Source organism: Macaca thibetana, chromosome 3 (assembly GCF_024542745.1).
Source record: "Macaca thibetana thibetana isolate TM-01 chromosome 3, ASM2454274v1, whole genome shotgun sequence".
Classification (NCBI taxonomy): domain Eukaryota; kingdom Metazoa; phylum Chordata; class Mammalia; order Primates; family Cercopithecidae; genus Macaca; species Macaca thibetana.
Genome location: NC_065580.1, coordinates 127,497,917 through 127,516,740, shown reverse-complemented (window position 1 = coordinate 127,516,740; position 18,824 = coordinate 127,497,917). Strand labels below are relative to the sequence as shown.

Genomic DNA, 18,824 nt, shown 5'->3' with positions numbered 1-18,824 from the left:
CAGCCTGGGTGACAAAGGGAGATGCCATCTCAAAAAAATACATTTTTTTAAAATAAATTCTCTTGGGTTCATTAAGGTTTGAGGGTTGGTCAAAGGCTTTGTTACATTTTTTCACATTTATAAAATTTTTGTCCAATATGAATTCTCTAATTTTCTATTAAGGTTTGGAACTTGTTAAAGGCTTGTCCATATTCTCATATTCTCTACACTTGTAATGTTTTATTCCAGTATAAATTATTTTCTGTATTATGAGACCTGAGGGCTGGACTTTGCCACATTATTTACATTTGTAGGGTTTCTCTCCAGTATGAATTATCTTATGTTTAGCAAGACTTGAATGCCTCTTAAAAGCTTTGTCACACTGTTCACATTTGTAGGGTTTCTCTCCAGTATGAATTCTCTTATGTGTCTTAAGGGTTGAGGAGCAGCTAAAGGCTTTGCCACATTCTTCACATGTGTAGGGTTTCTCTCCAGTATGAATTCTCTTGTGTTCAGTGAGGGCTGAGGATACGCTAAAGGCTTTGCCACATTCTTCACATTTGTAGGGTCTCTCTCCAGTATGAATTCTCTTGCGTTCAGTGAGGGATGAGGATAAGCTAAAGGCTTTGTTTGCCACATTCTTCACATTTGTAGGGTCTTTCTCCAGTATGAATTCTCTTGTGATTAGTAAGTGTTGAGGAGCGCCTAAAGGTTTGGCCACATTCTTCACATGTGTAGGGTTTCTCTCCGGTGTGAATTCTCTTGTGTCTAGTAAGGTTTGAGGGCCACCTAAAGGCTTTGCCACATTCCTCACATCTGTAGGGTTCCTCTCCAGTATGAATTCTTTTATGTGCAGTAAGGTTTGAGGAGCGGTTAAAGGATTTGCTACATTCATCACATTTGTAGGACTTCTCCCTGGTATGAATTATCTGATGTTGATTTAGGTGTGAAAGCATGCAAAATGATTTGCCATATTTTTTACATTTCAAATATTTCTTTCCAGTGCACCTTGTTTCATGTCTATTGCAATTTGAAAATTTACCAAAGACTTTGACACATTTATGAGTCTGAAATATTTTGTTTTGGGTATTTGACAAACATCGGTTAACTTCATTATAACCTCCTTTGTGCACCTCACACTCACCCACACTTTTACAGCATTTTTTAAATTGTAAATTCTCATGTCCACATTTTCCATATGTTCTCGGTATTACTGTTTGGAGTGAATCTTTTATGCCCTGCTCTGGATGAAGTTCTTGGGTGAAATGAGAACATGTAACTGAAAGACATAAAAATCACAAGTTACAGCACTTACTAGACTCAGATAAATATACTTTACAAATCGAATATATAAAATTATACAAGGCACATTAGCAAAATGGCATATTAAAATACTACAGGCCACAATTCCTTCATAGATGTATAAATGTAACAACATCATAGTAATCAAAATACCTTTGGTGGAAATTTATAGAGTAAGTGTGTGCCCGATGTGAGCACAATGTCAAAAGCCATATATAGAGAAAAGAAAAGTCAGCTACATTTACCCAACACAGCCCTTCCTCATCCCCAATAGAACATGGTGCCTTTAATGACAGCTTTAAGTCTTGAGATCAAAAGTGAATGTTACAACAGCAGAAAGACTGCAGTACCATGGATGGAAAATAGGTGTAGAAAGTAGTTATTGACAAGTAATAAGAAATGTGAAGAAGTCTTCTAACTGAAAAATAAATACAAAATTGCAGACAAGACACATCATGAGAACATATTTGGGAGACTCCCAGAACCTCTACCTAAAACAATTGGTTTCAGGCTATACCAGAAAAGAGCTGCATTATAAAGATTGTGAAAGGCAGTTTTATGTTAATGTCTAAATCTTAACCAAAGATTATAATGTATACAAAGTATTTGGGCAACATGGTCCAATAAAAAAAAAACAAAATTTTCAAAAGCAACTATAAAAATAAAGATGTCTATATTAATTTATAAAATTTAAGATAATCCATATTTTGCTCAATGAGAAAACTGGAAAACCAGACATCAGATAAGTGAGAATATCAACAAAAGGCTTGGAATAATAAAAATAGACAATTGTGGAGGTAAAAAAGAGTAACTGAAATAAATTTAAAGTATGAAAAAAGTAATGTAAAAAATGAAGAAACTAAACAAACAAACTAGGATATACACATATAAAAAGATCCATAACACATATTTAAGCAAAGTTTCAAAAGTCACAAACCAGAATATAATCTTGGGAGCTGCAAGATAAAAATGAGGTATTATTTACAAGCCTAGTCCTCTGAGACAACCAGTGAATTTGTCAACAGAAACCTTGCAGGTCAGAAAAGAACTGTGTTAAATGGTCAAAGGCTGAAGAAAAAATCTTCATTGTGAGAATAATGTAACCAGCAAAAAATGTACTATAAAATAAATAAAAAATAAAGATCTTCCAGAATAAACAAATGCTGGAAAAACATATAAGCACCGCATGTGCCCTAAATAAAGTGCTGAAAAGAGGTCTTTCAACTTAAAATAATAGACGAAAAAAATATATAATCATATAAAATACATGTTTTTGAGAAACATGCATATACACACACAAAACAAATCCGTGGTATTATTGTGATGCTGCAGAAAACATTTTTAGTTATTCTTTAAAATTTGAAAGATATAAGCATAAAAAAATCATAAAACATAAAATGATACAATTAGCAACATCAATAGAAGCATAGGGTAGATATAATGAGGACAAATTTTTCTATGCAACTGAAGTCATTTTTTTAAACCAGGTTAAAATATACTGTTGTAGCATTAACAGGTTTTATAAAATCTCTAATGTAGCACAAAGAAAAAATCTTTATAGACACACAAAAGAAATGTATATATTAATTTATAAAATTTAAGATAATCCATATTATCTTAAATGCTATTACTAGCATGAGATGTTACTAGTTACTAATATGAGACAAAGACTGATTACTAGCATGAGACAAAGACTGATATTATATAATGGTAAAATGAGTCCATTTACTAGGAATCTATAACTATTATGTCTATCTATATGTATATGCATATATAACATCAGGGCTTCAAAATGTATAAAGCAAATATTTACAAAAATGAAGCAAGAAATCAAATAGCAACATAAAATTATAAACATTAAGACCTCACTTTCAATAATAAATTAAAAATTTAAATACAAAAATCAATTAAAAAACAGAAAACCTGAGGAACATTATATTGTGTATGAATTCATTTTGCAATGCTATAGAAAATAACCTTAGACTGGGTAATTTTATTTTTATTTTTATTTTCTTTTTGAGACAGAGTCTTGTTCTGTCGCCCAGGCTGGAGTGCAGTGGTGCAATCTTGGCTCACTGCAAGCCCCGTCTCCCAGGTTCACACCATTCTCCTGCCTCAGCCTCCTGAGTAGCTGGGACTACAGGCGCCTACCACCATGCTCGGCTAATTTTTTTGTATTTTTAGTAGAGACGGAGTTTCACCGTGTTAGCCAGGATGGTCTTGATCTACCGACCTCGTGATCCGGAGACTGGGTAATTTATAAAGAAAAAGATTTCTTTGGTTCACAGTTCAGTAGACTGTACAAGAAGTATATGCCAGTATTTGCTTCTGGTGAGGATATGAAAAAGCTCACAATTATAGTGGAAGGCAAAAAAGAACCAAACATGTCACATGGTGAAAGATGATGCACGTGTGAGGTGGAGTAATCAGGTTCCTTTAAGCAACCAGCTCTCATGTGAATTAACAGACTGAGAACTCTATGATTACCAAGGGGATTGTGCCAAGTCATTCATGAGGGATTTGTCTCCATGATGCAAACAGCTCTCATTAGGCCCCACATCCACCATTGGAGATTACATTTCAATATGAGATTTGGAGGGCATCTATACCATATCACAAACCAAATAGGCTAAACAGACATGTACAGAGCTCTCCAGTCAAAAGCAAGTGGATACACAATATTCTTATTTGCACCTGGTGCATTCTGTTAGAACACACGAGTCTTAGTAAATTTAAAAAGATCAGCCAGGTGCAGTGGCTCACAGGTGTAATCCCAGAACTTTGGGAGGCCAAGGTGGAAGGATCACTTGGGGCAAGAGGTTTGATACTAGCCTTGGGAACATGGTGAGACCCTGTCTCTACAAATAATTAAAAATTAGCTGGGCATGGCCAGGCACGGTGGCTCACACCTGTAATCCCAGCACTTTGGAAGGCCAAGGCATGTGGATCACAAGGTCAAGAGATCGAGACCATCCTGGCCAACATGGTGAAACCCCATCTCTACTAAAAAAAAAAAAAAAATTAAAAAAAAAAAAAAAGCCAGGTGTGTTGGTGGGCCCCTGTAGTCCCAGCTATTCAGGAGGCTGAGGCAGGAAAATCACTTGAATCCGGGAGGCGGAGGATGCAGTGAGCAAAGATTGCACCACTGCACTCCAGCCTGGGGAACAGAGCAAGACTCCATTTCAAAAAAAAAAAATTAGCTGGGCTTGGTAGGGTAGGCCTGTAGTGCCAGCCACTCAGGAGGCCAAGGTGGAAGGATTACTTGAGTCCAAGAGGTTGAGGCTGCAGTGAGACAAGATTGTGTTACTGCACTACAGTCTGGGCAACAGAGTGAGAAATGCTGTGTCGAAAAAAATTTAAGAAAAGCAAAATCATACAGTGTATGTTTTCTAATCAAAACTAAATAAAACTGAAAAGGAAAAAAGTAAAACTGGCAAATCAAAAATATGTGGAAATAAACACATTCTTCAATATATTCTTGCACAAGGTTATATAATTTAATTTAATTTAATATTTTTGCTCAAGGGTCAACATATTTAAGTGACAACTTAATTTGTTAAGAAGTCAGTATAACCCACAGTGGTGAACAAATTTAATATAATCTGTATCAAAATTCCAAAAGTATATTTATTCCTGAAATATTGTTTAAAATTTTTAAATTTTATTATGAACTATATCTAGAGAAACGCACATGAAAAACACAGAGGCATTATGCTCCATAATTTCAAAACACAATAAAAAGCTGCAATAACAGTATGTGGTATTCACAAAAAGACAGATAAAGACATGATAAAATAGGGAGACCAGCAATGAACTCTTCTGTGCATGACCAAATAATCTGCCACAAGGTTGCCATGAGCAGACAATGGAGAAAATATCATCCCTTCAACAGATAATGTTGAAAACTGGATATCTACATTGAAAAAATGAAGTTGAATACTTTAATCGCATCATATACAAAAGATATTTTAAACAAAATACTTAGACTAATAAAAAAAACTAATGAAACTCTTAGAAAAAAATACAGTGGAAAGACATGACATTGGTCTTGGCACCATTTTCTTAGACATGCCATCAAATGTATGAGCCACGAATAGGAGAACAGAAAACTTTAACTGGACTAAACTTCAAAATTTCTGCAATCAAATAAAACATTTAATAGAGTGACACTGTCACCCAAGAAATGGGTGACAATATTTGAAAATCACATGTGATGACTTAATATTGAGAATATATAAACAACTCCTAGAACTAGACAACAATAACTGATGATTTAATAATCTAATAATTACTTGATTTAGAAATGAACAAATGAGCCTGGTGCAGAGGCTCACACGTAATCCCAGAACTCTGAGAGGCTGAAGTGGGCAGATCACCTGAGGTCAGGAATTTGAGACCAGCCTGGCCAACATGGTGAAACCCATCTCTACTAAAAATGCAAAATTAGCTGGGCATGGTGGCACATCCCTAATCCCAGCTACTCAGGAGGCTGAAGCAGAAGAATTGTTTGAATCTGGAAGACAGAGATTGCCATGAGCCAAAACTGTGCCATTGCACTGCAGCCTGGCTAACAAGAGAGAAACTCCATCTCAAAAACAAAAAAGAAAGAAAAGAAAAGAAAAAGAAAAGAAATGGACAAATGATTAAACTAAACTTTAATAAAACAGATATACACCCAGTTCCAAGATGGCCAAAAAGGAACAGCTCCAGTCTGCAGCTCCCAGTGTGATTGATGCAGAAGATGGGTGCTTTCTGCATTTCCAACTAAGGTGCCTGGTTTATCTCAATGGGACTGGTTAGACAGTGGGTGCAGCCCACAGAGGGTGAGCCAAAGCAGGGTGGGGCATCGCCTCACCTGGGAAGAGCAAGGCATCGGGGGAATTCTCTTTCCTAGCCAAGGGAGGCCATGACAGACTGCATCAGGAAAGTCGGGACACTGCCACCTAAATACTGGGCTTTTCTAATGGTCTTAGCAAACGGCACACCAAGAGTTTATATCCCGTGCCTGGCTCAGTAGGTCCCACACCCATGGAGCCTTGCTCACTGCTAGCGCAGTAGTCCAAGATCAAACTGCGAGGTGGCAGCCTGGCTGTGGGAGGGGCATCCACCATTGCTAAGGTTTGAGTAGGTAAACAAAGCGGCCAAGAAGCTCGAACTGGGTAGAGCCCACTGCAGCTCAACAAAGCCTGCCTGCCTTTGTAGACTCCACCTCTGGGGGTAGGGTACAGCTGAACAAAAGGCAGCAGAAACTTCTGCACACTTAAACATCCCTGTCTGACAGCTCCGAAGAGAGCAGTGGTTCTCCCAGCATGGTGTTTGAGTTCTGAGAACGGACAGACTGCCTCCTCAAGTGGGTCCCTGACCCCTGTGTAGCCTAACTGGGAGACGACTCCCAGTAAGGGCCAATTGACACATCATACAGCAGGTGCTCCTCTGAGATGAAGATTCCAGAGGAAGGATTAGGCAGCAATATTTGTTGTTCTGCATTATTTGCTGTTCCGCAGTCTCTGCTGATGATACCCAGGCAAACAGGGTCTGGAGTGGACCTCCAGCAAACTCCAACAGACCTGCAGCTGAGGGACTTAACTGTTGGAAGGAAAATTAACAAACAGAAAGGAATAGCATCCACATCAACAAAAAGGACAACCATACCAAAACCCCATCTGTAGGTCACCATCATCAAAGACCAAAGGTAGATAAAACCACAAAGATGGGGAGAAACCAGAGCAGAAAAGCTGAAAATTCTAAAAACCAGAGCACCCCTTCTCCTCTGAAGGAACACAGATCCTTGCCAGCAACAGAACAAAGCTGGACAGAGAATGACTTTGATGAGTTGACAGAAGTAGGCTTCAGAAGATCAATAATAACAAACTTCTCTGAGCTAAAGGAGGATGTTTGAACCCATCCCAAAGAAGCTAAAAACCTTGAAAAAAGAATGGATGAATGGCTAACTAGAATAAACAGTGTAGAAAAGACCTTAAATGACCTGATGGAGCTGAAAACCATGGAACAAGTACTACGTGACGCATGCACAAGCTTCAGTAGCTGATTTGATCAAGTGAAAGAAAGGGTATCAGTGACTGAAGATCAAATTAATGAAATGAAGCGAGAAGAGAAGTTAAGACAAAAAAAAAAGAGTAAAAAGAAACAAACAAAGCCTCCAAGAAATATGGGACTATGTGAAAAGACCAAATCTACGTTTGATTGGTATACCTGAAAGTGATGGGGAGAATGGAACCAAGCTGGAAAACACACTTCAGGATATTCTTCAGGAGAACTTCCCCAACCTAGTAAGGCAGGCCAACATTCAAATTCAGGAAATACAGAGAATGCCACAAAGATACTCCTCAAGAAGAGCAACCCCAAGACACATAATTGTCAGATTCACCAAGGTTGAAATGAAGGAAAAAAATGTTAAGGGCAGCCAGAGAGAAAAGTCAGGTTACCCACAAAGGGAAGCCTGTCAGACTAACAGCAGATCTCTTGGCAGAAACTCTACAAGCCAGGAGAGAGTGGGGGCCAATAGTCAACATTCTTAAAGAAAAGAATTTTCAAACCAGAATCTCATATCCAGCCAAACTAAGCTTCATAAGTGAAGGAGAAATAAAATCCTTTACAGACAAGCGAATGCTGAGAGATTTTGTCACCACCAGGCCTGCCTTACAAGCGCTCCTGAAGGAAGCACTAAACATGGAAAGGAACAACCGGTACCAGCCACTGCAAAAACATGTGAAATTGTAAAGATCATTGATGCTAGGAAGAAACTGCATCAACTAACGGGCAAAATAACCAGCTAACATCATAATGACAGAATCAAAATCACACCTAACAATATTAACCTTAAATGTAAATTAGCTAAATGCCCCAATTAAAAGACACAGACTGGCAAATTGGATAAAGAGTCAAGACCCATCAGTGTGCTGTATTCAGGAGACCCATTTCACATGCGGAGACGCACATAGGCTCAAAATAAAGGGATGGAGGAAGATCTACCAAGCAAATGCAAAGCAAAAAAAAGCAGGGGTTGCAATCCTAGTGTCTGATAAAGCAGACTTTGAACCAACAAAGATCAAAAGAGACAAAGAAGGCCATTACATAATGGTAAAGGGATCAATGCAATAAGAAGAGCTAACTATCCTAAATATATATGCACCCAAAACAGGAGCACCCAGATTCATAAAGCAAGTCCTTAGAGACCTACAAAGAGACTTAGACTCCCACACAATAATATTGGGAGACTTTAACACCCCACTGTCAACATTAGACAGATCAACAAGACAGAAGGTTAACAAGGATATCCAGGAATTGAACTCAGCTCTGCACCAAGCAGACCTAATAGACATCTACAGAACTCTCCAAGCCAAATCAATAGAATAGACATTCTTCTTAGCATCACATCACACTTATTCCAAAATTGACCACATCGTTGGAAGTAAAGCACTCCTCAGCAAATGTAAAAGAACAGAAATCACAACAAACTGTCTCTCAGACCACAGTGCAATCAAATTAGAACTCAGGATTAAGAAACTCACTCAAAACCACACAAGTACATGGAAACTGAACAACCTGCTCCTGAATGACTACTGGGTACATAATGAAATGAAGGCAGAAATAAATATGTTGTTTGAAACCAATGAGTACAAAGACACAATGTACCAGAATCTCTGGGACACGTTTAAAGCAGTGTGTAGAGGGAAATTTGTAGCACTAAATGCTCACAAGAGGAAGCAGGAAAGATCTAAAATCGACACCCTAACATCACAATGAAAAGAACTAGGAAGCAAGAGAAGACAAATTTAAAAGCTAGCAGAAGGCAAGAAATAGCTAAGATCAAAGCAGAACTGAAGGAGATAGAGATACAAAAAAAGGGTTCAAAAAAATCAATGAATCCAGAAGCTGATTTTTTGAAAAGATCACCAAAATTGATAGACCACTAGAAAGACTAATAAAGAAGAAAAGAGAGAAGAATCAAATAGACAGAATGAAAAATGATAAAGGGGATATCACCACCGACCCCACAGAAATACAAACTGCCATCAGAGAATACTATAAACACCTCTACACAAATAAACTAGAAAATATAGAAGAAATGGATAAATTCCTGGACACATACACCTTCCCAAGACTAAACCAGTAAGAAGTTGAATCCCTAAATAGACCAATAACAGACTCTGAAATTGAGGCAATAATTAAAAGCCTACCAACCAATAAAAGTTCAGGACCAGACAGTTTCACAGCTGAATTCTACCAGAGGTATAAAGAGGAGCTGGTACCATTCCTTCTGAAACTATTCCAATCAATAGAAAAAGAGGGAATCCACCCTAACTCATTTTATGAGGCCAACATCATCCTGATACCAAAGCCTGGCAGAGATACAACAAAAAAGAATTTTAGACCAATATCCCTGAACATCGATGCAAAAATCCTCAATAAAATACTGGCAAACCGAATCCAGCAGCACATCAAAAAGCTTATTCACCATGATCAAGTGGGCTTCATCCCTGGGATGCAAGGCTGGTTCAACATACACACACAAAAAAAACTTAATGCATCACATAAACAGAACCAAAGACAAAACCACGTCATTATCTCAATAGATGCAGAAAAGGTTTTCGACAAAATTCAACAGTGCTTCATGCTAAAAACTCTCAATAAACTAGGTATTGATGGAACATATCTCAAAATAATAAGAGCTATTTATGACAAACCCACAGCCAATATCATACTGAATGGGCAAAAACTGGAAGCATTCCCTTTGAAAACTAGCACAAGACAGGGATGCCCTCTCACCACTCCTATTCAACATACTGTTGGAAGTTCTAGCCAGGGCAATCAGGCAAGAAAAATAAATAAAGGGTATTCAATTAGGAAAAGAGAAAGTCAAATAGTCCCTGTTTGCAGATGACATGATTGCATATTTAGAAAACCCCGTTGTCTCAGCCCCAAATCTCCTTAAGCTGATAAGCAACTTCAGCAAAGTCTCAGGATACAAAATCAATGTGCAAAAATCACAAGCATTCCTATACACCAATAACAGACAAACGGAGAGCCAAATCATGAGTGAACTCCCATTCACAATTGCTACAAACAATAAAATACCTAGGAATCCAACTTACAAGGGATGTCAAGTACCTCTTTAAGGAGAACTGCAAACCACTGCTAAACGAAATCAAAGAGGACACAAACAAATGGAAGAACATTCCATGCTCATGGATAGGAAGAATCAATACTGTGAAAATGGCCATACTGTACTGCCCAAGGTAATTTATAGATTCAATGCCACTCCCATCAAGCTACCAATGACTTTCTTCACAGAATTGGAAAATATAAGTTCATATGGAACCAAAAAAGAGCCTGCATTGCCAAGACAATCCTAAGCAAAAAGAGCAAAGCTGGAGGCATCACGCTACCTATACTATACTACCTTATACTATACTATACTATACTATACTATACTATACTATACTATACTATACTATACCACAAGGCTACAGTAACCAAAACAGCATGGTACTGGTACCAAAACAGAGATATAGACCAATGGAACAGAACAGAGCCCTCAAAAATAACACCACACATCTACAACCATCTGATCTTTGACAAACCTGAAAGAAACAACAAATGGGGAAAGGATTCCCTATTTAATAAATGGTGCTGGGAAAACTGGCTAGCCATATGTAGAAAGCTGAAACTGGATCCCTACCTTACACCTGATACAAACATTCATTCCAGATGGATTAAAGATTTAAATGTTAGATCTAAAACCATAAAAACCCTAGAAGAAAACCTAGGCAATACCATACAGGACATAGGCATGGGCAAGGACTTCATGACTAACACACCAAAAGCAATAGCAACAAAAGCCAAAATGGACAAATGAGATCTAATTAAACTAAAGAGCTTCTGCACAGCAAAGGAAACTACTATCAGGGTGAACAGGCAACCTACAGAATGGGAGAAAATTTTTGCAATCTACCCATCTGACAAAGGGCTAATATCCAGAATCTACAAAGAACTTAAACAAACTTGCAAGAAAAAAATCAACCCCATCAAAAACTGGGCAAAGGATATGAACGGACACTTCTCAAAAGAAGGCATTTATTTATGCAGCCAACAGACACATGAAAAAATGCTCATCATCACTGGTCATTAAAGAAATGCAAATCAAAACCACAATGAGAGACCATTTCACACCAGTTAGAATGGCAATCATTAAAACAGGAAACAACAGGTGCTGGAGAGGATGTGGAGAAATAGGAACACTCTTACACTGTTGGTGGGACTGTAAACTAGTTCAACCATTGTGGAAGACAGTGTGGCGACTCCTCAAGGATCTAGAACTAGAAATACCATTTGACCCAGCTATCCCATTACTGGGTATATACCCAAAGGATTATAAATCATGCTGCTATAAAGACACATGCACACGTATGTTTATTGCGGCACTATTCACAATAGTAAAGACTTGGAACCAACCGAAATGTCCATAAAGGATAGACTGGATTAAGAAAATGTGGCACATATACACCATGAAATACTATGCAGCCATAAAAAAGGATGAGTTCATATATTTTGTATGGACACAGATGAAGCTGGAAACCGTCATTCTGAGCCAACTATCAGAATGCCAGAAAACCAAATACCACGTGTTCTCATTCACAGGTGGTAACTGAACAGTGAGAACTGGGACACAGGGCAGGGAACATCACACACCAGGGCCTGTCGTGGGGTGGGAGAATGGGGGAGGGATAGCATTAGGAGAAATACCTAATGTAAATGACGAGTTAATGGGTGCAGCAAATCAACATGGCACATGTATACATATGTAACAAACCTGCACATTGTGCACATGTACCCTAGAACTTAAAGGATATATATACACACACACACAAATGGGAAGAAGCACTTGAAAGGTTGCACAAAATTAATAATTTACAGAAAAATGCAAAACAAAGTCACAATACAAAACAAAATTACCTTACACCAATTACAATGGCCACTAGAAATTTTTTCAAAACACCAACTATGTTGATAATATAAAGAAATTGAAACCTATGTAAGTTGTTGATGAGAAAAGAGATGCAGCCATCATAAAAATATCATAAATGTTCTTCAAATAATTAAAAATGAAATTATCATATAATACAGAAATACCATTTATGAATCTATATCTAAAACATACAACACAGTAAAATGAAGACATAAGCAATACCCTGCTTGCATATCCCCCCACAGCAAGTATTACAACCCAGCCTCTAAATAAATACATACATACATATATAACAATTAAAAAATGAAAAAAAATTTTGTAAAAAACTTTAAACTATATTTCAAGGCTATAGTAATAAAAACCAGAATGGTCTGTGTAGAAAAGTGGACAACCACCAATGAAACAGAAATTACTATTCTCACACATTTTAGACACGATACAAAAAAAAATTTTTTTTAACTGTTTAACATAGAGTTTCTCAAAAATACACAGATATTAGTGTGTCCCCAAAAGCAATGGCAAAGCAGTCAGTTTTTTCAGTCCCTGATAAGCCATAAAGAAAACTTTGGCTCACACTGTGAACTTGAAAAAAGATTATTGAAGAGAAAGCAGAATCCTTGGAGAATTTAACAGCATGGGGCAGAAGGTGTCCCTGTGAGAGAGCAAAAGAAAAAAGTGACTTGAGCTTCTCAGAAACTCTTTCCATCAAAGCACAGTTCCCCAGACCACATTTTAAGGGCTGGCTGCCTCCTTGATTTGTGTACCTCTCATCTGTGTCATCTGCTTCATTCGCTCTCACCTACCTGGCTGTTTGGCTACCATCTCATTTCTCTTTATATTCCAAGACTCTTTATTTTGCTCCAGACAGGTGATCAAGTCTGGCTTAGAGTCAGCAATACCTGTTTTATTAAGAAAAAAAGTAACATAAATCTTGCTGAATTCTTTAACTACCAACCTAGTATTATGCTTAGTAAAGAGGATATAATAGAAAATTCTAGAAAATTAATATTGATTCATAACAGAACTTTCTACATATTTACAAAATATTTTAAAATTGTGGGTCCTTAATCTCACTACTCAGTATTACTGAATTAAACATTGGTGGTGGCAACTGAATTCTAAGGCATGGGAAACGCTATTTTACACCATGACATTTTTGGAATTGCCACTAACCTAGAGCAAAAGATACATAAGCTCAGGAAAGGGAAAAGTTCAGGTCAAGATAAAACATCGTGAAGAATTTGTTCTACACCAATGAATTCCCAAGATTTTCTTAAAATTGGAGAGCTAAAATATATTCATGCAAAGCAGAAATTACCAAAATTATCTTAGAAAAGAGAGAAAGGCAATATATTAGGAATTGTGTATTGAAGTTTTCCTCACCCAGGGAGACCAGGTTTCTGTAGTTCTCTAACATCACATCTCTATATAAATTCTGCTGAGCACGATCCAGGCATTGCCATTCTGCCAGAGAGAATTCTATAGCTATGTCTCTGAATGTCAACAATCCCTGAAAAAACAAAACAAACAAACAAAAAAAACACTCATGAACACACAAACAGTTACCATGTATCTGTAGGCAGAGATTTGTATTTGACTTAAGAGAGTAAAAAGAAGTGGTTTTCAGTTACAAGAGTGACTAAAATTATTCAACAAGATAATTTTTAACACTGAAGTATTCTCTAACTCTGAGAAAAGAGAATAGCATAAGATCCACAATACAACTGTAGATTTGATACTTTTCTGGATGATAAATTCTAAAATTAAGGGCATCAACATAGACATGTCTTTTTTTTCTATTTTTCTTTTCTTCTTTTTTTTGAGACCAAGTCACACTCTGTTGCCCAGGCTGGAGCGCAGTGGCATGATCTTGGCTCAGTGCAACTTCCACCTCCTGGGTTCAATCGATTCTCCTGCCTCAGCCTCCCAAGTAGCTGAGACTACAGGCGTAAGCCACCATGCCTGGCTAATTTTTGTAATTTTACTAGAGATGGGGTTTCTCCATGTTGGCCAGGCAGGTCTTGAACTCCTGACCTCAGGTGATCCACCCACCTTGGCCTCCCAAAGTGCTGGGATGGCAGGCATGACCTACCTCACCTGCTGGACATACTATTTTTGAGTGCTATATTTACGTCATAGAGAATAAGTGGTGTGTATTTCTCAAATAGAACAGTCATGATGACTTGGAAGGTACCTCTCAAGTCTTAATATGTGCAATAAACTAAAGATCTTGTGCAGATTTTGTTTCAGGAGATTTCGGATAAAGTCTGAATTTCTGAATTTTTAGCAAACTCACCAATGTTTCTAGCCTACTAAGAGTATTTTGTCAAACATCCAGTAAGCGGCAGAGTCTGAGTTTTTCCCAGTTTCTCTCATCTGTAAATAAACATAAGAGCCTTCATTTTTAAAAGACAAATATATGCAAAAGTCATCGAAGCCGGGCGCAGTGGCTCAAGCCTGTAATCCCAGCACTTTGGGAGGCTGAGACGGGCGGATCACGAGGTCAGGAGATCGAGACCATCCTGGCAAACACGGTGAAACCCCGTCTCTACTAAAAAAATACAAAAAACTAGCCGGGCGAGGTGGCGGGCGCCTGTAATCCCAGCTACTCGGGAGGCTGAGGCAGGAGAATGGCGCAAACCCGGGAGGCGGAGCTTGCAGTGAGCTGAGATCCGGCCACAGCACTCCAGCCTGGGCGACAGAGCGAGACTCAGTCTCAAAAAAAAAAAAAAAAAAAAAGTCATCGAAAAAGAAAGGACAACTTCCAGATTAAATGTGATGGTTTATGCACTTCAGCTAGGAAATCTCCTAAGTGTACTTAATAATTAAGAGAATAATAATTAATAGTGGAAAAAATGTCATTGAGATCTTGAACCAAGTGAATAACATTGTTATCAACTTTATTAGGATACATTTGTATTATGTACTGATGGACACAGGCCACAACATCACTGCTGTGGTATTTCTCGCCTCTCAGAAAAGTAAACTGTAATCCAAATTTAATTATATGGATGTACATATATTTGTTTTTCTTTTTTTTTTTTTTTTTTTAGAGATGGAGTCACGCTCTGTCACCCAGGCTGGAGTGTAGAGGTGCAATCTGCAATCTCGTCTCACTGCAACCTCTACCTCCTGAGTTCAAGCAATTCTCCTGCCTCAACCTCCCAAGTAGCTGGGATTACAGATGCATGCAACACACCTGGCTAATTTTTGTTTGTTTGTTTTTTCCATAGAGACGAGGTTTCACCATGTTGGCCAGTCTAGCCTCAAACCCCTGACCTCATGTGATCTGCCTGCCTCGGCCTCCCAAAGTGCTGGGATTATAAGCCTGAGACACCACACTTGGCCTAAATTTAATTATAAAGAAACATCAGTTTTATGCAAAGTCAAAGATGCAGATAACTTCCCTGTGCTGTAATTTTTAACAGTAATTTTAAGTAGTCTTTCTTTAGCACCCTGGAGAGCAAGTATCTCCTAATAGTTTTTTCAGAACTTTCTGGGTAATAAATGCCATTCTGTTTAAATGAGCATTTTCTAAATCCTGTTCTGCCTGGAAATAATAGAGTACACAGATAAAACCCCAACAGGATATGTTTCACTTTTCACTAATATCCAAAGACAATTGTGTTTCCCCAGTAGAAATATTGAGTATTTACACCTTCTCACGTTCAACAGCTACAATGAAACATTTTAAATATTGCAGGTCATAAATTTGTAGTAAGAATTCTACATGGCATACAAGAATCCAAGATGAAGAAAATGTATAGAACGTTATGGCATATAGAGAAAATATTTTTTTTCAGAACCCCTTGCCTATCATAAAAACGATAAAAATATAGTTGAAACGAACTCATTAGGGATCAACAGTACAAGTAGAGAAGTAAAAATTTGCAAGTTCCGAACAGATGGCATTGCCAAAGGCAGAATGGACACCACGCTTAATCTGAGATATGCATGCCTGAGAAAAAGTGATTTTTTTCTTTTCCTCCTCTTTCTCTGAAATGTATTTTCAGATAAGATGCTCTGGACATATCAAACCCGCATCTTGAGAATATGCCTTTAAAGCACAATCTATTCACCTGCTACCACCACACACGCCCATGGGCAGAAAGACCGAGACTTGAAGAAAACATTCACCCATTTTTGTTGTTTATAACGGAAAAGATTTAAGAGCAATGGGAGAACAATGAGCTTCTCCATAACTATTAAAATATGAGTTTCTTTTTCCCTGCCCTCCCCTATCAGACACCAGCAATCTTCTTTACAGTAATGGGAGCATGAACTGCACTGACCTCTTCCTACCAAACGGAAACAGGGCAGGCAGTGCAGCCTTCCTTAGATGCGAAGGTTGAACTAAACTCTCCTGAATGTATCTTGAACCCCTCAAGTGTATAAGTTACTTGATAATCTCGGCCCTGCTTTATGCAAAGTGATTCTGCAGGATCCAAAAGGGTCCAGGAATGGGCTTTTTCAACAAGTCCCCTGTAAATGCTGATTGTGCTTTCCCAGACACATTATTAGCATTAGCGAGAGAAAGCAGGCACAGCAAAGAGTCCCTTACACCCGCCACGTCTGTCACAATACACATACTTGTGATACAAATAAAGACAACCAACCACCATGCTGAAATATTATATTTTTTGTTGACTTTTTTAAGTTTACAGGGACAACAGAAGGCAGCAATGTCTGAGTAAATCTGCACCTAGGAAATATGTACACATGTACTAATAAAATGTTTATTAAGCAGGTACTGTGTGCTCAGGAGCATGTCACAGAACACTGTGTTGGGAATGACACATTTTGTGATTTAATTTTCGTAGCACCCTGGGAGTTGGTACTAAGTATTGAATAATTTTTAGCATTTAGATTAAGAGCACAGCATTTTTTTCTTCTTATGTTTCTCTATCATTACTTTTAAAAAGAAAATGTATAGAAGAGTAATTCAATACAATACCACAAAAAACATATGAAATGATGCAATTACATAAAAATTGAGTAATCATCTTCCAAATGGCTATTTTGTAAATAATGAAATCAAGGCAGACATAAAAAAAATTTTGAAACTAGTTACAGCCAAAATACAACATACTAGAATCTCTGTTACAGCTAAGGCAGTGTTAAGAACAAAATGTGTATCACGAAACACCCACATCAAAAAGTTAGAAAGATCTCAATTTAAAAATCTAATGTTACAATTAAAAGAATTTCAAAAGTAAGATCAAACCAACTTCAACGCTCGCAAAAGACAAGAAATAACCAAAATCAGAGCTGAGACATAAATAGTACAAGGGGTTGGGCGCTGTGGCTCACTCCTGTAACTCCAGCACTTTGGGAGGCCAAGGTGGGGAGATCACGAGGTCAGGAGTTCGAGACCAGCCTGGCCAACATGGTGAATCCCCGTGTCTACTAAAAATACAAAAATTAGCTGGGCGTGTGGCACATGCCTGTAATCCCAGCTACTCGAGAGGATGAGGCAGGATAATTGCTTGAAACTGGAAGGCGGAGGTTGCAGTGAGCCAAGATTGCACCACTGTACTCTAGCCTGGACAACAGAATGAGACTTCATCTTAAAAAAAAAAAAAAAGTTCAATGAAACCGGAAGTTGCTTTGCATAAAGCAGGGCCGAGATTACCAAGTAACTTATAAACTTGAGGGATTCAAGATACATTCAGGAGAGTTTAGTTCAACCTTCGCATCTAAGGAAGGCTGCATGCACTGCCTGCCCTGTTTCCGTTTGGTAGGAAGAGGTCAATGCAGTTCATGCTTCCATTACTGTAAAGAAGATTGCTGGTGTCTGATAGGGCAGGGCAGGGAAAAAGAAACTTATATTTTAATAGTTATGGAGAAGCTCATTGTTCTCCCATTGCTCTTAAATCTTTTCCGTTATAAACAACAAAAATGGGTGAGATGAGGCGCTGGGAGGGCAGAGCTGCCCAGCATCTTCCGCTTCGAGGGGACTAAGAGCCGAGCTGGGCCAAGGATGATATGGGTCCTCAGACCCCGGAGCGGACTGTGAGGAAGTCTGGGTCCTGCTACAGCCACTTTCAGCTGGTTCCAACCAGCTTCCGCCCCTCTCTCAGATGACAGACCCAGTACTCACCGTTTCTCGGCTTCCAGGGGATTCCGGTGTTTTAGCCATAAATCTGCGAATACCTGCAGGACACGAAGCCACAGAGTCTTGGCCTCTAGGAGCAGAGGACGCAGAGCCGTGAAGAGAAGAACTGGAGCTCTAGACGCAGAGAAACACAAAGGACCCGGAAAATTACGGAAGCGTCCTGGTCTCTCCAGCTGCATGCCTGATTGAACAGTTTCTAGTCCACGGCCCCTGATTGAATAAGGTTTCAGGCCCCACCCTTCATGCCTGAATGACAGAATATTTGATCACTGGGCTGAATGAAGTAAAAATAACAGCCTAGGCAGCAGCCTTTACAGGCAAGTCTTCTTCCCTGATCTGAGCCAGGTCAACACCAGAGGATACTTGCGTTTAACCTTGTGTATAACGTCATATGCGTTTATAAATGATATATAATATAGTTATTCATAAATTGAAAGA

At 38.4% G+C, this 18,824-nt stretch overlaps 1 protein-coding gene across 1 annotated transcript; it reads right to left on the bottom strand.

Moving 5' to 3' along the window:
- Positions 1-277: 277 nt before the first annotated feature.
- Positions 278-18,410, bottom strand: LOC126950219 (zinc finger protein 722-like). The gene is given in 5 exon segments (XM_050783504.1): positions 278-610; positions 612-1,258; positions 13,075-13,170; positions 13,655-13,781; positions 18,372-18,410. Coding segments are annotated over 5 exon segments (1,242 nt in total).
- Between the last annotated feature and the right edge of the window lie 414 nt (positions 18,411-18,824).